Source organism: Thermobia domestica, chromosome 15 (assembly GCF_964235325.1).
Source record: "Thermobia domestica chromosome 15, izTheDome1.hap1.1, whole genome shotgun sequence".
Lineage (NCBI taxonomy): Eukaryota > Metazoa > Arthropoda > Insecta > Zygentoma > Lepismatidae > Thermobia > Thermobia domestica.
The window spans coordinates 33,558,827-33,580,775 of NC_137468.1; the positions used below are offsets into that span (position 1 = coordinate 33,558,827).

Sequence of the window (21,949 nt, forward strand, 5' to 3'; positions counted from 1 at the left end):
ATATTATTTTCTTTTCTTCCTGTCTAGATATTTAGATTTTATGGATATACGCAAGACATGTTGGACCTCGAAGTAAAAGACCGATTCTCCAAGAGTCGTCCCTTGGTCAACAGGTACTTGGGAAGAGTTAGTGTGCCGGTCAAAACGATCCAAGAGAGGGCACAAAAGTAAGTAAAAGATTGTTATTGATGAATATATGTAGTATATAACATAGCGAATATAACCAACTGTAAACAGAAAGATCTCGTAGCTTAAAACATTCAAAAGGCATAATATTTACTGTCAGTTTCGGGACACTCCTCTCAACTTCTTTGGCGCATCTGTAAATAAAAGATTGTTATTGATGCATATACGTAGTATATAACATAGCGAATATAACCAACTGTAAACAGAAAGATCTCGTAGCTTAAAACATTCAAAAGGCATAACATTTACTGTCAGTTTCGGGACACTCCTCTCTCCTTCTTCGGCGCATCTGTAAGTAAAAGATTGTTATTGATGCATATACGTAGTATATAACATAGCGAATATAACCAACTGTAAGCAGAAAGATCTCGTAGCTTAAAACATTCAAAAGGCATAACATTTACTGTCAGTTTCGGGACACTCCTCTCTCCTTCTTCGGCGCATCTGTAAATAAAAGATTGTTATTGATACATATACGTAGTATATAACATAGCGAATATAACCAACTGTAAACAGAAAGATCTCGTAGCTTAAAATATTCAAATGGCATAAAATTTACTAATAGTTTCGGGACACTCCTCTCTCCTTCTTCGGCGCTTCAGAAGAAAACTTGCTGCTATATAAGAAACATGATGTATGAAATTCTTTCTTTGTCCGTCCTGTATATCAATGGTTCCCAACATATTTTTACTAACGGCACACTTTATTAAACACCCATAACATCGTAGCACACTCACTGATGCCAACCTGTGGGAAAAATCCCATATCGTGGGAGTTTTTGACCTTATTTTCTCGGAAAGGGATAATAAGCAACGTATATGGGATTTTTCGAGAAGATCGAAATTTACAGCTTATTCATTTAGATATTGTAAAAAGTGACTAACACAAATAAAATTTATTTTTTAATATTACAGCATACTTTTAATTAGTATAACGTGGGAAATTCGCAAGTAATTTTTTGGCCTCTCGACATGGGATTTCATATTGTTTCAGGTTGGCATCACTGAACACACTTGTAGTAGTTGCCTTTGGCGTCAGAGACCCGGGTTCGATTCCCGGGGCGGGAGCGCATGTGTTTCGGATCTCACGTTAAGCTGTAGGTCCACGTCTCATATAGCCTCGCTGCTGAAAGGGACGCTAACTATCGAATCAAACAAACAATCGGAGCAACACACTTGTGTGATTTTTTTAAATTAACCATTTAGCTTTCAATTTTTGTGCAGAAAGAAAATTCCGAAAAAGTCATACCTTTTTATTTCACATTTTAAATCATTGTTCTTTTATGACCAATTCTAATTTCGAAGAGCTAAATTTATAAAGTTATAATACCCTGCAAATACCCTTGGATTACCCCGAGTTATTTCAGGCGCAGTCAAAAATACAAATATTGCAAGCAGGGTCGGATCCAGGATTTTCTGAGGGGAGGTTGCACCAATCACTACCAGTACATTTGAATTGAATTGGAATTTTTTAATTGTCTTTAGGCACCTGTGGTGTGAATGAGGAAATGCCCTGGAAATGCTAAGTGTCTGTTCTCGATGACTCCTTTTGCTTTCAACTTTTAGAAAATTGACATAAACTATTGATTTTGCAAAACTTCCCTTTGTTTTAAGTCCAAAACGGAAACAGAACAGTAGAAATTTTCGGAGAGTGTTGCTATTTTGACTGCTACCTTCTCATTTTATGTAGTGTATATTTACAACGAAGGAGGAGGGGTGCTCGTGCACCTTTGCACCTCCCTAAATCCCGCAAGGATAGAATGTAATATCGTTGAAAAAATGTGCTACCTTTGTTTAAAATAATAATAATAATAATAATAATAATAATAAATAAACATCTGTTATTAATCAGAAACAAAGTACAAGTGTAAGGTAATAAACCAGACGAAAGAAAGAATAGCGTTAAGCCCCTGGCTGTGATAATACTGAAGAAATGGCACAGGATTTGTTTCAACTGCACCCCTTCCTCCCCTCCCACCTGGGAGTGTGTTAAATCAACAAACTACAGGACAATACTTTTCAACCAAGTGCAAAGAGCCACTATGTTCAATAATTTGTATCACGAGGACATAATTCGGGCTGATCCAGGAAATGATTAATAATAATATAAATTGTAACAGTGGAAGATTTATAAGTTTTCTATAAGGTAGTGAGTGTATGTAGTAATTCACAGTGTTGGTACCGAAGGAAGTGTTGACTGGTACAGTGTGTCTCAAAATTAATTTTAACTAATATATTAAATGCTTCATTGTTTTCAAATTCTGAATATTTCACGAAACACGTATAGTACGTGCGACACACTGGTTAGGAATTGAGATTAAAGTGATGGAATAAGTTTAGAATTTGGTACTAAGACTTTTTTCCCTTCCGATTTTATGTCTAGTAAAAAATACGTATTAACTGATACGAAGGGTTGCATATCCAATAATTGTAAATTAAAAAAAAAAAAAAAAGAAAAGAAAGAAATGGCTTAAAATATCTAAAAGATATTAAAGGGCGATGTGCTGAAGATGACTTAATGCTTTTCTTCAGGTTTTTCTAGCTCTTTTGATCTGACAGTTTATGATGATTTTTTTTTCCTTTGGGAATATGTCAAAGACACACTATATGCCTCCACTACCAACAACTTTAGATGAGCTCCAGAATCGTATTATAGCTATATTTGCGGCTAATTAGTAGCGATATGCTAGAGCACATGTTGGGCAAATTAATCTACCGCATACATGTGTATCTGTGATGAAAGAAGTCACATGAAACATTTGTATGTCTGAAAATTGGACAATGTCTGTATATTTTCATGTATAATTTAATATTGGTGAGGTTGAAACCTCACATAGTTAAGGTATGAGAGGGTATACAAAGCCTAGAGCCTTGTGTGCTGTAACAGTTTGACATCAGTTTAGCGACAAATACAAGGTGTTTCAAAACAACACCGATAACCTGTGGAAGGTGATTCCTGACACTAAGATACGATAAAAAAAGTATAGACCAGACTGGATACAAAAATCCGCCATTTCGGATTTAAAGGCTGCCGAAAATATGAAAAAATGAACTTAAAGGCCCATAGCTCCCAGACTGTGGGACCTACCATAGTCGGGTCAAGACTTCACTTAGGAACTAGCATGTGCTCTATCCAAATATCCACGTTTCAGAATCCTGCGGTACTTCCGCAAGAATTTTTATAGAGGTACTTGGTGAGTACTTCATATTATATGCCCATAGGGCATATTAGTTTCTAATTGAAGTCTTGATCCGACTACGATAGGTCCCATGGGATTGGAGCTATGGACTTTCAAAGTTCATTATTTTTTCATGTTTCCGGCAGTCTATATCTCCGAAATGACTGATTTTTGCACCCAGGTTGGTCTATACTTCTTGTCTTATCTTGGTGTCAGGAATCACCGCCCAAACGTTGTCGGTGTTGTTTTGAAACATCCTAATTTTAGGGGTTAAACCTCAAACAATGTTTCTGAGGTTAAAACCTTACTTACCTGTGTTATGCGAGTATATATAATGCTGACTGCCTCAACTACTACCATAGATTCAGTCATAAGTGTATGTTTCTCGCGATCTTCTTTACTACCTTTAACAGGGTTTATTTATACTTGGGGTAAGAGAAAGTATATAATACTGACTGCTTCAGCTACCACCACCATAGATCCAGTCATAAGTGTATGTTTGACGTGATCTTTTTACTGTCTTTAACAGGGTTTATTTATACTTAGGATAAGAGAAAGTATGTAATACTGACCGCTTCAACTACCACCAAAGATTCATTCATAAAATGTCAAGTATCGTTGGATCTTCTTTATATCTTTATTGTATTTTATCCGATAGAATGCCATAATATCTTACGTTTTTACCAGCTGTCATATCGTGCAAACAAAACAATAATAAATTGCTACGCCACTTCTTCCTTCTATAGTACAATGTAAGTTGTTCAAGATTTCTACATAGTGAGAGCAAATTCTCGCGCAAACATTGATACGCTATCAGTCAAGTTATCTGTGAATCTGAAAGGTAAATACTCGTACATATTAACTGTACAATGACATTTTAAGTATGAATTTCCTTTTTGAGTTTTTTTTTTTTTTTTTTTTTTTAATGTGTCATCCTTTTATTTATGTACGATAAATATACCATTATCATGTATCTTAATCAGCAGATAATTTCAAATCTTGCCCACCTAGGATAAGGGAGAAAAAAATGGAAGGCCACTGTTATCTTTCTGTATGAGTATTTGCAGTACTGCGACTATAGAAAATATCATCTATATCTAGTATGAAATGCAACTAATGCCCTAGCCACAATGGATACTGCTCATCGTGAGTCAAGCAGTGTCTAGTCTGGTCAGAGGAAAGACGGGTGAAGTTTGTAATCACCAGGTGGTATTGGCATCGTTAGGACAATTGGTTAGCTACTTGAAAGAAAAAAAAAAAAATTGTAGTGAATTTCGGTCTAGAAAGCCAGCATAAATGGCAAGGGAAGTCCATTTGCTGACCGTACATCACCCGAAAGGTATAGGTGCAGGAAGCCGGCTGGTAGAGCCTGCCCCCAACGAGATGTTAACTCTAAAAGCTTAATTAGCTATAGTGTAGAAAGAAAAATAATGGGAAATCACGAACGCAGTAGGTTCTTCAGTTCCGACGAATGGTTTGTAGAACTTCCCAAGTTATGTTCGGCAGATGGGACCAGAACCTGTTGCTTACGAATTCATGCAGTTCGAACTGCCACCCGGGTTTGTATTATGGATTGGCAAAATTGTAAATAAAAATCAAATATCTGTTTCTAGAAAAAACGTCATTTCGGTTTTCTCCATAAACGGTTTGTTTCTTTCACTGAAATTGGTTTCGTTTTCTTTCGAAAAGTGGGTTGTTCTTCAGCAAAAACATTTATGTTTTCTTTATTAAAAAAAAATAAAAAAATCACCGAAACCATTTTCACTTTTCTTCAATAGTTTTGTACGAGTATTTTTATTGAAACCAGTGCCAGTTCTTCTAAGCCAAAATGCTTTCCTGTTCTTGTAATATTCATTTCCGAAGAAGTTAACGAAGAAGCGAAAAGTTCCTATTAGGAAACCAAACTGATTTTAAAACCAAAACAGATTTTTAATAGAAAACTGAACCAGTTTTGAAAACCTGAAATCGGTTTTGATAGGAAACTGAACCAGTTTTAAAAGTCCGATACCAGTTTTTGATCGTTTTCAAAATCTTTTTTTTTTTTTCTCACCACCAGTTTGTATTCGAGGCAAGCATCCCCCGCTGGGAATCGAAACCTGGGTCACATGTATAGAGAGCACATATGTTAGACATTTGACCACAAAGTGCACTTTCAGATAAAGAATTTTATCGCAATAACTTAAACTGTTATTTTTTTTTTTATCTACCTCGTATATTTCTTAAACCAGTTCAATTGCATCGTATTTAAGCGAAAGACGTAAACGCGAAATACACATTTTAATCCTCTTTACAATGTTTGTGAGATAAGAGTAAGTTTCTCACCGGAAGCGGTGAAGAAAGATAAGGTGACATATTATACTCTTTTATATATATATATACCTCTTGAGTTGTGTATTGTGTACAAATGGCGTGTTGCTTGTCATTCATGTAAGACTGAATGATTCGCATGAGATAAAATCAGTCTTTTATTATATGCTTAAAGAAATTCGTCCTTACCATGATATCTTTAATTATAGTATAAAGATTTTTAACAAGATGTAGACTTACTTTTGATAAGATAGTACGATTTTATAAAAGCCGATTGATAGTTGAAAAAGGTTTATTGTTCGTTGAAGATGAATCAAGTGAAGATGAAGTGTTTCATTCATTATAGGACCTGTCTTATTACTGACGCAACAACGTGAGTTTATTACAAAGTTTCATGGTTTACTTTTTAAGTGGAACAAGTTGGTAGTGAAACTGAACCCTTTGCTCTGGTAGATCGCGGACCGACTTACAGGATAGTACAGAGGTTTTCGTCAATGTTGACGTCGGTCATCCATCAATAACACTGGGTGATTGACGGAATAACAGTGAAGTGAAACAAGTTGGTGTTGTAGTAAAATTTAACTTGGTTAGCTTTGCTTTCGCAGATTCCTGATCAACTTACAGAATAATATTGTCTCTGTTAACAGATTTCATCGTCAGTGAAATCTTGCCGTAGGTTGACGTTGCTTTTTCGTGAATAACGGTTGCAAGATTTTTTTTTTTTTTTTTTTTTTTTTAAAGACGCATATATTTTTCGGTGCTTCAAAGGTATATCCAGATTTAGATACAAATTTGCCGTCTTAATTCATTTCCAAACTTTTTCCTTTTCTCATACGTAGGTTATATTTGTTATGCTTGTAAACATTTATTTGTTTGTCGAATATATGCTTCCCCATTAGCATAATTTCGAATAAATTCTCTAATTTTTCTAATCCTTTACGCCTTGGTTTCTAAGTTGTACTTCCACGCACTGCACTGTTATTTTCTTCAAATTTGATTGTCATTTTTGTTTTATATATCCTGCCAGGATTTACTGAGTAGAGGAAAGTGTGGTAAAAGAAGGAATTAAATTCCACATCTTTTTGTGTCTTTTATTATGGATTATATAGGTGTAACAAGAATAACTTAAAATATTGTTACATGGTTTGAATAGCCATATATTTAGATTCCTATTTATAAATAGTGAAGTTTTCTAACGTATCAAAAACACTTATTCAAGACAAAGTGTGAAGAGCACAAGAAGATTTTAGTCTAAATAGGGAAATATTCCACTTTAAGGATTGGTAATAGTAGAATCACTCTCTGTCATGCTTTTTTATATTACTTCAAAAGAAATAGAGAGAAGAAAATGGTGTTAACAGTAAATAAAAATACATTGAAACAGTTGTTCCCAACCGGTGTGTCGCGCAGTCTCATAGGGTGCGAAACGAAATTTTAAATTTAAAAAATCATAGAAGATTTAGTAATTAGTTGCAATCAATTTTGAAATAGACTGTACCAATCAACACTTGAACAGCAGCAACAGTGCTTAGTACTATATAAAGTAATTATTTTATAAAAACTTACGAGCTTACACTATTATAGTTTTTTTTTTTTTTTTAAAAAAAAGCAAACAAATGTGTTGCAATTTGTGGGAGTTCAGCAAAGTTTGTCGTCAGTCAAAAAATATTGGGAATCACTGCGTTAAAACATCCAAAATACATATATTCTGCGAATAGTTTCGAGGCACTCCTCAGATCTTCGTCAGCACATTCATAAGTACTTGTTACTGCGTAAAAGACAGTATGTATGAAATTCTGTTCTTGTCCACCCTCAGTGGCGAAGGGAAGGGGGGGTGGGTGGCAGAGGGGCCGCCCCCCAAAGAGGTCCGGCAATATACTTTAGTATTTTGATGTTTGTAATTTTTTATATATTTTAATGTTTATATATTTTTATGTTTGTAATTTTTCTATATGTGCCTATAACAGCATTTGCCCCCTACCCCCAAACACACATCCTGGCTACGCTACTGTCCACCCTGTAAAATAAAAGTTACGGAATAAGCTTGTGGTTCGATATTAAGATTTCATTTTCTTCCTAATTTATCAGTAATGAAAAGTTCTTGGTGCGTAGGGGAAGTTGCTCATCCCAGAGGCAGGATGTACTGGAGGACATAGCACCTACAGCCTTCATGAATTCTCTAGGCACTTTTTCCTTCCTTGTAGTGTGATAAACTCTAATTAATCTTATAACACGTTTAATTAAACACCAATTAACAGATCATACTATAACATCTCGCAATACATAAAACTATAATCAGTCCATAAATACATGCTGTATTTACTCTGCTTAAACCAATCTCATTTAAAAACTGTTTTATTTCTCTATTTTCAACGGTCTATCAACTGTTTTCTTCTGCACTCGGAGACAGTGCTTTACATACTCATTTCATCATCTTGTCTTATGATAGCTGAAACTGCTCGATAGTGACATCATGTTTCCATGAGTGATTTACTTATTATGAAATAATTGTATACGGCAACGAAACAAGCTAACGAGCAGGCCATTTAATGTTTTTCGTGTAATTTTGTGGTTGCGACATTTGGAACTATTTTCTTGCTGCGTATAAATATAAATGACAAGCAAATACTGCAAAATGATTGTATGTCTTATCTACTGTTTTTACATGTAGATAATTTTAATTTCTTATGCACTTCTTTTTTAGAATTGGATTTTGTTTATGATTTGTGCAATTGTCGTACCAAAAGACATGCTTCTTGATGTACGAAGGGACATTACTTTTGTTAGGACTGTATAACTACTTTTGGGCCAAAAGTAGCAGACAGTCCTCGAATTACATAAATCCATACTTAACTAAAAACAAACAAACAAACAAACAAAAAATAATATAAGAAAAATTTACAAACGGTACTTAACTAAAGTAGGAAGTACTATTAACTTTGTAAATTGTATTTGAAAGCCATCTAGTGAGTATTAACTATTGTTGAACAGTTATCAATTATTTTATGTATTTATTTTACCTCAACGTTGTAAGAATTGGTCATGTACCCATAGACATTATGTAATTCAGTTTTTGCATTGCAATTTATCAATAGTATTTTCTTCAATTAAAAAAAAATCAAATGTGTTTAGGTGATAGTTAAGATTCGACTTACACAAAGAACCTTATAACAGTCTACGTACGTTGAGGATTTTTCTGTAAATATATATTTGTATTTGAATGTATGTTAATTTAATTTAGATTGAATCCTGGCGATTGTTTCCCTGGCTTATCCTGTCGATTTGACATACATTTTAAGATATGTAACTCTTGTTGTTAACTACTTGCTTCGGATCGTACTTTGGGCAGTGGGTTGTCGTCTCATATAGCCTCGGTGTTGAAGAGACGTTTAAACTCCACTCAATTATTCAGTAAATCAATAGGATTTTATGCACATCTCTGATGAATCTGATGGGTAAGCCAGTGAGACGACATTCAGGTAATATTTATACATAGACAACTTATCCTTTTCCTTCAAAAAAAGTGTGTTTAATTGTGTTTATAATAATGTATTTTGACAAGAATAATAAATATACCTTTCCTTCCCTCTCTTACAGCTGTCCTGCTCAATTTAAACTTCCCTTATCAGCAACCGATAGTATGCAGGGTATAGTATACTTCACTGTGACGCTGGAACCACAGTCTCAACCAACAGAGTGTCTTACAATGTTTGAAGATGCAGAGGAGTTCAAATCCCTTCCTGTGTCTTTCAACGCATCAGACCTTGAAGATGCCGATCGCTGTTCGTCTCTCCCGGAGGCCAGCCTTAAGAAGAAAATCCTCAGAAAACATCAGAGAAACAACATGCGAGAATTATTGGCCAAAAGAAGAGATTTGGAGGAGTTTTTTCGAATCAAAGGTTTCAGTTCAGAAAGTGAATCCGAACCAGAAATGAGTGTGAAACTTAAAAAGAAAGTTATTCATCATATGACTCCGAAGAGACTGAACGGTTTTATCATTCAAAACGGAGATGATTCGGGCTCTGATGCATCTACTAAAGATCAAACAACATGGAATTCTCATAAATGTGATAAAGCTTCTGATATCGAGGACGATGACAAGAGTTGTGGTGCCATGGGGTTAACTGAAAGCGCAGATTATTATCCGATTTGGCAAAAGACTACGGTTCGGCGTCCGGAAGATAAATCTTCGTCTTCTAGGAAGACATCTGATTACGAATCAATTTATGAAACGCTATATCCTACCGGGGATAAGTCAGAAGCGAGCGCTGTCGTAGACTCAGAACCGCCTCCACCTTTACCACCAAGAGGACGGCCAGCATTTCCGCAAAAGAAATCCTTAGGTAGTCATAAACCTCTTGAAAGAACCAAAGCGCTTCAGTATAACAGTGGTGCAGGTGTTGCCTTACCTGGTGGACTCTCAAGTTCTTCTCTTCCACCGGAAGTTCCGCGGCATCACAAACCAGTGACAACGTCTCGTGGTGATTCTTTTGCACGGAAAACCCACCCAGTCGTTGGTGCCAAACCAAGAGATCACGGGGTTCCTCTTAAACCTGGTGAAGGTTCAGTAGCCGATTCAAATACACCTCCTCCACGACCGCGAAAAATGGTCAACCCGGAGGATACCTTTGCCTTCGAAATAATAGACACTGATGAATTTAAGCAATCAAGTGAGACAGGTTCTAGTCATCAAACAGGATCGTCATCGTCATGCAAGCAGGTTGCCATGGATCTGAATAACTGTGATAATGAAGCAAGTGTGCAAGGGGCTTCGGGCAAAGGGAAAAGAAAATCCCTTTCTTTACTCTCTCAGGGCACTGAAAACAGTGGCGTTTCTTCCAATGATAATACAAGGCCAGTGAAACTAGCAATGACGACAATGGAATGTCAGGGTAATGAACAAGATTCGGATGTGAGAATAGGTTTTTGTCCAAATGTTGCTCCCTTAGCTACCCCCGAACAGGATGGGAGTCTTTTAGATGGTTCTTCTTTAGAGAATCTAATGGACGACGATATTGTTGTGCAAGATAGCATGGTTCTTGCGTGTCAGTTAAGTGGTGTGAATAGTAGTAGTAACAATAGTGTGGAAAGAGATGAAAATTGTGCTTTCAGAAATACAGATGCGTCCCAAAGTATTCGGTCAGTAGCAGATAAATATGGTAGTCAGTGTAATAATAATAACAATAATAAAAGTGAGATTTCTAGTCATGTAGAAACACAGTCAGATATAAATTCTTGCGGAGGTGTGCGGATAATTAGTGACGGAATAGAACGTGATACTGACCTAGGAGATGGCAGTAGTGAGTTGAATTTTATGGATTTAACATCAAGCTTCGACGCTAGTGAGCCAGCCGATTTGCCTCATCTATGCTCCAGTCCTGCCAATTTTAATTCTAGTGCATCGGAGTGTCAAGGAATGTTGAAAAGAGATTCGGACAGCTGTGATAAAGGTTCCTCAGAACGGGAGCCATCTTCATCTGTTGCCAGTACCGGCGTTACTACCCTTTTGACAGTTCCTGATAACAACCAGGTTTTGGTATCCCCTGGTTCAATGTCCACCCCAACGTCGGACTCTGGAATGGTTCTAACTAATAATACTGGTTCTAGCGGTTCCGATACTGCCACGATGGTGTTAAGCAACCGAAGTTCGAGTTCGGATTCATTAGTGTCGATCCCTAACGCAGAAAATGTGGAAAGTGATGCTATATCGGGAAGGATAAGTGGGGACGAGTATATACATCCATCAACATCATTAGGCGCAGATGATTTTAGTGAATTTGCAAATAGATCAAGAAATAACATCGATTCAACCCGTCCACATCGACCACTGTCGAGACAAGTCAGTCATCCACCACCGGTGTTTCTTTTAGAGTCTGTGGAAGAGGAATTTCGACCTCACCACAGATCCTCAAGTGCTGGACTTTCAGGACAAATGCTCGATGAACGTGAAAGTGGTTCAAAGTCCCCTATTGATATCGGTGCGTTCAGTGGCGAACCCGTGTTCTCATCATCCTCAACGGCACCTAAACCACAAAATCGACTACTCAGTCGTGTGATGAGTCCAGTCCCTCAATGCCCTCCTACTCCTACTCATCATGCTCGACCAATGAATGGAGTGAACAATAGTGGATCCAGTAGGCAATGTACAACATCATCATCACTGTCAGCGGATAGGGACAGCGGTGAAGATTCTTCAGATATGGATTTTGTTCCTCCGTCGCCCAGTCTGCAGGATCCTCAACCGCTGTTTCTTTTGCGTCATATAACAACTACCAGATTGCCGTCGATACCTGAACGAACATATAAGTGCCAAAGAGTTGATATGTCTTCAGAAGAAGAACCTTTACCACCATGTAAGTTTTCTTTTCTTTTTTTCTTTTTTTTTTTTTTTAAATTTAGTATTATTAGTAGAGCAACCCACTTATTTTTTATTCTTTTAATAATTATGATTTCTCCTTTTTGCAAATTGTGCTGTGTTTTAAGTTTTGTGCCGGTGCGCTCTTAGACGAGCCTGTGCGAGCATCATCTCTATTAGCTCAGATTTAGATACTAACTTAAAGCTAATCTTAAGCAAAGGGATGTAATAGGGGATGAGAACTGATGTATCTCACGCAAAACTTAAAGAACAGGAGGCTTTGTTTAAGTATAAATCAAACTCAGCAAATTTCAATTGATAAAACAAAGACTAGTTAGGTAGAAAGTAAAAGAGGGAGGAAAGGAAGATTTAACTAAAAGAAAAGGAATGAGCACTAGCCTCAGATATTTCTAGTTCTTGCTAATGTTGTCTAGGATGACGAATCGATCCTCCACTGTGTCTTTCCACTTTCTGGCTGGAAATTGACAAAATTGAAGTCTGGATTGGAATTCTGTCGAAACTGCCAGGGGCGATGAGTGAAACTTTCAAGTGAGCTGTTCCCAATCTCTGGAAGATCATTTGGAAACTTAATGTAGATTGCTTCTGCAGCGTTAAACTTCTTCTAAAACCTAAGTGCCTGGAGCGAACTTCTTTCAAATTGGGTTGCTGTTCTTTTCTTTGATGTTGCTCTTCTGTGAAAACTGCCACCCACAACTACCATGTTAAGACGTGTCTCCTCTAGTTTTGTTCAAAGGAGATATTGACGCTAGCGTTCATTCAAGTAAGAAACTCCTGCAGAGCAGAAAGGAATGTTATGTGGAAAGAACGGACACTAGTATCATCTTTATCGGTCAATTTACAATGACGAAGTGAATGTGAAAACTTACATGTATGCTTGTAGGAATTGAGAAGCCTACACTCAATTTAGATAAAGGAGACATAAATGTGATTTGAAGAAGTCTTTTCGCTACATATTTCCACCGTCTAGAAGATAAGAAAAAAAGCAGTGAACAACAGTGAACAGTGACCATTGGCATGTGTTTATTTTTAACAGAAGACTTGTGCTTCACATATTTTAAATTCTTTTAACCTTTTTTTACCTACCGACATTTCTACCCCATGTTTTAAATCCTCTTCGAATTGTTTCTAAGCTGAAGATGGAAGCAGGGTCTTCCGAAAGCGCTACTTAGCGTGTTTTATTTCTTTTGCGGTGAGCACTAGCCTTTTACTTACATTTCTTTGTAAACATTATCACCGCTTGCAATACTGTGATACGTAAAACCCATAGTCCTTTTTAGATTGCAAAAATATGGACTCGAAAGCGTTGTCCTCATTTTAAAGTTAGTTACAAAAGAAGTATAGATGGATATTTACTTTAGTTGATGAGTACAGTTATGACCTTGTTTATTTGTTTATTTATTATGAGCTTATTCATTGATTGATTTGTTAAATTTTAGATTGGGAAGCGCGAATTGACAGCCATGGTCGAATATTTTATATCGATCATATTAATCGTACAACAACGTGGCAGAGGCCGACTTCGAACTCAGTAGTGCGAAGTAGACCATCAAATAATGAACTACAGAGGCAACAGTTAGATCGAAGGTAAGACTTTGAGTATTTTTCTTCTTTAAATTTTCAAAATGTGGATTTCAATAAGTATTTAATAAAACAAATTCAAGTTTTGTCTTTATTTTGTTTGTATCCGTCAATATTGTCATAGGTTTACACAATAATTTTCTGATTTAATCTTCAGGTAAATCTATTAAAGAATTCAATACGTTGATCAGGAGAGACATCTTTGTTTTGCTTTTTAAAATTATTTTTTATAACAATTCAGGAGAGGCATCTTTGTTTTGCTTTATAAAATTATTTTTTATAACAATTCAGGAGAGACATCTTTGTTTTGCTTTATAAAATTATTTTTTATAACAATTATTCTATGCCAGACTGAGAAGAAATGTTTAATACGTGGTGTTTCAGAAATACATGGCAGAACTTTGGGAATAAGTTCCTGACGTGTAAATAAGAATAAATTGATAAATGTACTAAAAAAAAATTGTTTCTTACGTTATGGACTTTTGTCAGTCTCTTTAGTGACATACTGTATATATATATATATATATATATATATATATATATATATATATATATATATATATATATATATATATTCAACAAATTAATGATGTCTCTTCCATTTGATTCTGTACGTACACTGATTGTCGTATTAAAGTGAGTTATACCTCGTTTTCAGACATTATAGTCCACAGATACAGAATATGTATTCAAAACTCAGTTTACGAAATTCGTGTTTTTAACAACAGTATCAGCCATTTTAGGTCAAAACGAGTACCATTTATGAGAAAATTTGACTTGCATATATTCAAAAAATGAATTTACTGATAGATTTATTTATTTATTTATTTAATTTGCTTTCAAGAGACCACAGTATTGTACATTTGTACATGCGGTATAGAACATGTCAAATTCTATAATTGTCTATATAATAAACTACTACTATAGTTCCTTATACATCACATTAGTCTTAGAACATACAAGTAGGATGAATTCAGTGGTAAATGTTGCTAAGATTTGAAGCAAACATTTTGTTTTTTAAAGTCATTAGTGTTTGACAAAAATACTTAATACCTCATAAACCTGACGTCATATTAATTGAATTATTTTTTCTTCGGGAATTCATGTCTGAAGATTCACCATGTATTTTTAAATCATTATCTGTAATCGAATTGGTAATTGTATATTATAAAGTAGTTCAGAGGACTGTATACTAAAATCAAAGGTTAAATTTTACAACACCATGCCTCTTCCTTACCAAGATACTGACAGGAGTAGATCAGACAGAGACGTCCGTCTAACGGTAGAGAGGTATCTTGCCCTGAGCGATGGAACATGTTTGAACAAGTATTTGAAATTTTCGTTATCAACACAACAATATTTTTTTGAGTGTCCTACTCTATGACTATCGTGAGTGGTGGAGAATCAGATGCATAATCTTAAAGGAGATGGCCAGATCTCTTTAGATAGTTTCCCTCGCATGAATTTCCAATATTGTCTTGCGATTTTATGTAGTCGAATTAGTAAGTCTGGTTGAGTACCCGAAATTATTCAAACAATTCAATCGGGATTCAGCAGAAAAATTGATGTTATAACGATAACATTTATAAATATATATAGGTTGATATGGACAGTGGTCCGTATCGTATGATATCATTTTCTTGTATGGCCAGATCTTAACATTTATGTTGTGAAGTTGTGTGGCCAGACATGTATAGACATGTTTGTTTAAGCAGTAAAAGATACAATACACAGAGAAGCCGTTAATAGTGGATGTTATTTTTAATTATAAAGAAGGAATTTTGTAAAAATAGCAAGGCAAATGCAGAAAATCTTCGGAAAATACATCAGTTTAAATATATTCTATTTTGGGTGTCATCATTGAAACATTTAGTGAGTAAACTTCGTTTTAATTAGTTCCAGAAATTCTGAAATAACTAACTTAGGGCAAAATAGATGTTATAATGTTCATATAGATAAAATTGTCTTGGAAGAACTCATAAATTGGATGTAATGAGCTTACGCATAGCCACCCACAGTCAGCCAATATGACATCCTGTGGTTTGTGGTTGTGAAGCCACTTGGAGGGACGTGTGTACTCCTAACGGCCCTGCAGAAGAGAAAATATGAAGAATGCAATTCTATTTATATAGAATACAAGTTTATTCGAGTATTTCACTCGTTTTCTAGCACTCGCGACACCCATGAAGTAGAAGGTTTGAATAGTGTTCAGGGTTTCCACTCGTCCTGGAAACATCGTGGAAATGAAATGTTCTTGAAAATGCATTTCTGTGCTTGAAATTTACAGAAATACTGAATGTCAGTTTTTTCATAATTATGATTTTAATTCGATTGCTATTCTTGTCTGTTATTCCTGTTTTTGCGTTGAATAATATAATTTGTCATGATCCTGCATGTGTGGATGGGTGGTGCACATGAGGCACAGCAAAAATCTTGCTTTACTTTATTGACAAAGTCAAATGCTATCCGTAGAGCAGCTTTGCTAATGAAGAAAGAGATTTTGTCTCTAGATGAGAAAATCACACAACTCCATACTCACTTGAAAAACTTGTAATATAATTCCTTTTTTTTTTCTTCTTAATTATATCAATCACACTGTCACGCAATGAAGTTACCATATACGAAAAATAGATTTTTGTTTGTAAATTGTTCGGTGCACAATTAAAATGTCATGTAGAAAGAATGAAAATACACGTGCTGATGAGGGTGGATCGGGTGGTTATAAGGGAAGTTGGGAAGCCACAAAAAGCACATTAAGCTCCGCTTTGTGTATTTAATTATTGTGCATTAATACTATACTTGCATTAATATTCACTGCATAAGCTACTGTACTTTGTGAATTTTGAACCTGAACTTATCCTGTTATATCTTCCTGTGTTGAAGTCCTGGAAAATTGGTGATTTGTTTCCACATTTTCCTCCTTCATTGTTATATGTTTGTCACTTATCACCAATCCATGCTGAAAAAACAATTGGTATTGCATGTTGGAAGCCACACATACGTAAGTGCATTTACAACAAACTTCAAACAATCATCACTTCGGAACTTTTGTCCATTCAAAACATTCACTACACTGCACTTTCCAGGCAAATTACTTGTCAAGAGGTCATAGAACGTTCTCTAAGCCGTGTCCAAATCACCCAAAATGCACCGTTCATGCCACGTTCTATCATTCCGTCAGCGGAAAACTGGCGTTTTTAAATTAATGAAAGTGTATTTTTAAAATTTCGCGTTATTTCGCGTATTGTTAGAAATTTCGCGCAAAACTGCCAATTTCGTGTTTTATCGCGCAATGGAAAACAATTAAAATACACATAAAATATCATAAAACGTCAAGAAACTGAAAATTACTTAATTCTGATGCATTTCATTGTATCGCGCATTGCGAAAAACTCGAGCCTCTAAGCATACCTCGTCAAGCTTTTCATTATAACACTAGCAAGACGACAAGATACAGCATGATTAATGGAATATCAGGGCAGTCAAATAATTCCCGGAATTTTGTTGTTTAGTATTTTCAAAACTAGAAACAAATTGACATTTGGAGAAGCACGTGGTACGCTGTTGGCACTTCGTGCGCATCCCGGTAAAAGTCATCAGCTAGAACTGTTCTGTGAGTCTTAACGTAAAGGAAAATCTCGAATCATTGGTTTGTTTGGATGGATGAAAGGATATGTTTGTCGTCTCAGTTTGTGCATGTTGGGAAGATTGGAGGGGAGGGGAGGAGTGTGTGTATTTTTAAATCACTTCCACGCACAAAGAAACGAAAGCTTCTTTCCTTCTGAGAACACGTGTTTACTAGCGGCAACATTGTAATGTTAAGGTCTGTTGCCAAGAAAACCCTTCATCCACTGTTGTTAAAATGACGTTTATGATGCGACCCTCGCTGAGTGATCGCAACAACTATGTGACGTAGATTCCCTTCTTCAAAACAAGTCTGCAACGTGTTTTTGAGCTGTCAATTTGTTTCTAGTTTTGAAAGCACTTTAGTTTCGACATTTTGTGGTGCAATCACAATGACCCTTGTACAGTTCAGTCCTTACGTTGCCTAATTATGAATTTGACAAGTGTAAATATGTCACAACAGACAGTATACGAGTAGTGTAGCTGGATGGAGAAGTGCATGGTGACCAGTTGGTCCAATGTTGCAGTTTCGAACAGCGCGTAAACATCCAAGTTCATGTGTAAATCGGGGGAAATTTGCTTCGGAAAGCTATTTTTGATAGCCTTAAAACAGTTTACTGTGACAATGCTTTCCAAGGATAAATTGGCCTCAAAGGTGTCAGTTTCACCACTGTAGAGGACGATCAAAACCAACGTAATGGCTGAACTGCTGAAGATATGCTATCAAAAGAGCACTGTCGTCTGTCTTTCCAGCAATGCCAGGAGCAGCTGAGCAACTGTGTGTACTTCTACAAAGCTTACTTTGAAGACGAGTAAGTAAACGTGTTTTTATATGGTGGCCAGTGTTGAATTCAGACATTTTTACCCGGAGAGGAATGTGAACTTGGGGGAGGGGAGTTTGGGTGAAGTAATTTCTATATTTTGTAATTGAAATTTTGGGTTTCTCCGAGAGGGAATGCATTTTCTTCGAGGGGGGGGGGATCCCCGGGCTATCCTCTGAATTCTTCCCTGATTGTGGCAATAAAAAGCTGAAACAAAATTCCGGAAACTTTTTGACCGTCCCGGGTAAGTCGAAAATTGTGATTAACGATAATATTATGCAAAAATGAGACGTATACAGAGAATCGATATGTGACATTGAGTTTAAGAAATTGTTGCGTTTGGGGGTAAGTTCGTGTCTTCAGAGAAAAGTGAGGAAAACGAATGTTTGTGAGGCTAAAAAGTGTTGTTGTTCGTTACTAATAATAGTAAATATTTTTTTTTTTTTTTTTTTTAATCTGCTGCAACAGATTATTGATTTACTTACGTACTACAGGAGATGATTGACAAAATAGTTGACATTGGAAAACTATATGGAATGGAAATCAACATCGAAAAATCGAAAGTTATGAGACGCGCCCTTATGGGTCAGAGTAGAACAAAGAGCACTTGAAGAGGATTGACCATTTCAAGTATCTGGGAAGTATTTTGACCAGGGATGCTTACTGCACCAAAGAGATCAGGGTCAAGAATTGTCACAGCCAAAGAAACATTCAACAAGAAAAGATCACTCTTAACTAGCAGGCTCAATATTGGACTTAAAAGAAGGTGGTCAAGTGCTATATATGGAGGATCGGACTATATGGTTCAGAGACTTGGACATTACGAAAGTTAGATAAGAAATATTTGGAAAGCTTTGAAATGTGGTGTTGGAGGAAAATGGAGAAGATAAAATGGACATAGAGAGTAACAAATGAACATGTTCTGAAACGAATAGGAGAGAAGTGGACTCTTATAGCCAGCATCCTCCGTTGGAAGGTCAATTGGATTGGAGACATCTTGCAAAGAAATTGTCTTCTTCATATCACCACAGAAGGAAAGATGGAAGGAGAGCGAGGAATAGGAAGAAGTAGAACACAACTGATCGATGATTTGAAAAATAGAATATATTGGGAGTTAAAAGTGTAAGCTGAAAATCGAGAAAGGTGGAAGAAACATTTCCAGGCCCAAATAAATAAATAAAATAAAATAAAATAAATAAAATAAAAAGAAACTCATCAGTCCCAGGGCCTGCCGAAAGGCAGAATACTTACTGTAACTAACAGATTATATCTACTTTGTTCCGAACAGAGACGGACAACTTTTTATAATTTCATTCCAACACTGAAAATTTTGAAAGGGGAAGGAACAACAAAAACGTTCATTTTCTTTTCCGAAATGTGATGTGTTATTGCGGCATGCTGTGAAACTGTTACCTTCAGCGTAAACAAACATTGTAATTTGCTTTTATATCAAATATATCCTGTCGGTGCCTATTATTGTAAAGTAAATTTTCTTAACTTCTAATCCTTCAACATCTAAAGAAAACAGCAAAATAAGCAGTTGAAATAATTGTGATGGATGTCAATAACTTAAAACACAATTAAAGTTAATAATTATATTAGATTTAAAATGTATTTCTTGTGTACGACTGAACGAAATGTGTTCCACCAAATAGATCAAGATACCCCTTTATGGATGTTCTTGCCTCATTTACCACTGCCAATATCTTTGTGGACCAGGTCATATGTTGTTATGGAGATTTTTATTTGTTTACGAGCATGGAATCCACTGAACCACTTTATAGTATGCAATGAGCATACGAATCACCCTATATACTGCTTATGTACTTAAAAAGTGATTTTATACTATTACTTGAGGAAATAAACTGATACATGATTAAAATATTATGACTCACCTTAGTTATACATTAATTTGTTTTAAAGGACGCCGCTGAAGACGATGGAAGCTACCATCGAAAACGTTCCGGTAATGAAATACGATGTATATTAACATCATAAACATTTTCTTTTAATATTACTTAACTGTTTTATTATTATTAAACAGTTTCAACTAATACCGTTCGCAAGGAGAAGGAAAATTTAAGGTTATGGTCATTAAAAGTGATATTCCGTTTCGTGAGTGTCGTCTTGTCATATCTGGAGAGGTGAAGACCCCTCTAATTAAGTAAAATATACATGAAATAAGCAAAGATGTAAAATGATGCTTGCATTGAAGAAAGGGCAAAAATAAAAGTGCAGTCCAAACACAGTTAGAGATGTTTTCTGTGCAAAACAACCTAATTTGGTCATTTCAGTAGAAGAAAGAAAGGAAAAAAGTACAGCACCTAAAATTTCTAGCTCTGGCAGTTCTAGTGTAATAACAGAACTGTAGAGCGCGTTTTAGCCTCTTCGTCTTGACAATAGCGTAAGGAGGATCTTATATCAATTTTACTAGTTTTTTTTTTTTTTTTAATTTTTTTTCATTCTACTACACCATGATGTATGTGATATTGTAATTAATTATGGTTTTTGCTTACATTTCTCAGGTATCAGAGCATCCGCAGAACCATTACATCAAGACGCTTAGAAGCTGAGGATTCACCAAGCGTTCCCGCAACAGAACCTATTAGTTCGACTCCCGAAAGACAACAAGAACTTGTGTTGCAAATGCCAGCTGTACGCTTTATTTCTCGACTGGATTTTTTCTCTATTCTTCATATGAACGAGGTTAGAATATTTCTTTAGCGAACTTTGTATTAGTGCCTTACAAAATCCTTAGTGCCTTACTTCTCTTTAAATTGTAATGCTAATTCGAAGTATATATTTAATCCTAATGGCATTCGAGTAGATCATTAAAAGCACATAAAAAAAGAGAAAAAATTAAAGTAAGAACTTAGTGGAAACAATATAATGAGATCAGGAACTAAAGTGAAACCTTCGATTTTTTTTTTTTTTTTAAAGCAATTGACTTATTTTAATCTCATTGTCAAAGAGGTAAGTGAAGTGCTTTGTTTATTTTATATAACATGTTATTCGGTTAGAAATTGAGCGCATTTTTAAACACCAATTGTTGAAAACGCGTTGTTTTAATGCATTCGTTTACCCAGTAGAAGGACATCTGCTTAGCGTTCAAAATGATAGGTGATTGAAATAGAAACCATACTTGTATGTAGAAAGATTTTGATAGATAAGTGACTTATGTCGTTTGATTGCCAATGTATTCAACTTTGGTAAATGATTAAACAAGAAAGTATAAGAAATTATGGACAAACTTATGCGGAAAAATATCAAAGGTTAGAATTCTAAGGATTTTATCTATATAATTAATATTTTGACTTTTAACAGTTTAAATATACATCAGCTACCATGAAGCTTTAAGTGTCTAACAATGTATGTTTACATCGTTAACTTTAAAATTCTATATAAAATTTTATGTTCCCATTATCTTGTATCGTTGTTTTATGTTTTATAGATACTTATTTTCAACGTTTCTCTGCCTTTTAAATAAAACACTTTTCAAATATACAAAGGATATTTAGCGCAAATTGCATCTTGAAATATTTATGCATAGGTTTCGTTATAAAGTTTTTATTAATTTTTTTTATGAGAATTTTTCCCCATCTGTTCAGTAGACACTTCTGATAACAAATTGAAATAAAAATTAAATATATTATTATTATTATTATTATTATTTACTTCACGTACCTCTCCCTCTTTTTATTTTCATATTTTATATATTGTTCAAAATACTATTCAACAAAAATTCTGTATTGTCTGGAATTTGCTTGATAAATTTTATTACAAAACGTTAATAATTAAGTCAAACTTCAAATCTTCATTGTTCATTGTATTTATTTACTTCTTAAGTACAGTAGCGTAGGCAGAATTTCATCCGGTGGG

At 35.3% G+C, this 21,949-nt stretch overlaps 1 protein-coding gene across 2 annotated transcripts in view; it reads left to right on the forward strand.

Annotated features, from left to right (window-relative positions):
* Positions 1-21,949, forward strand: part of Hecw (Hecw ubiquitin protein ligase) — a 379,179-nt gene that overhangs the window by 268,460 nt on the left and 88,770 nt on the right. For both annotated transcript variants that reach the window (XM_081739550.1, XM_081739551.1), the window contains 4 exons: positions 28-167; positions 9,269-12,024; positions 13,484-13,631; positions 20,596-20,776. In XM_081739550.1, coding sequence (XP_081595676.1) covers positions 28-167; positions 9,269-12,024; positions 13,484-13,631; positions 20,596-20,776 — 3,225 coding nt within the window. The remainder of the gene's footprint in view (positions 1-27; positions 168-9,268; positions 12,025-13,483; positions 13,632-20,595; positions 20,777-21,949) is intronic.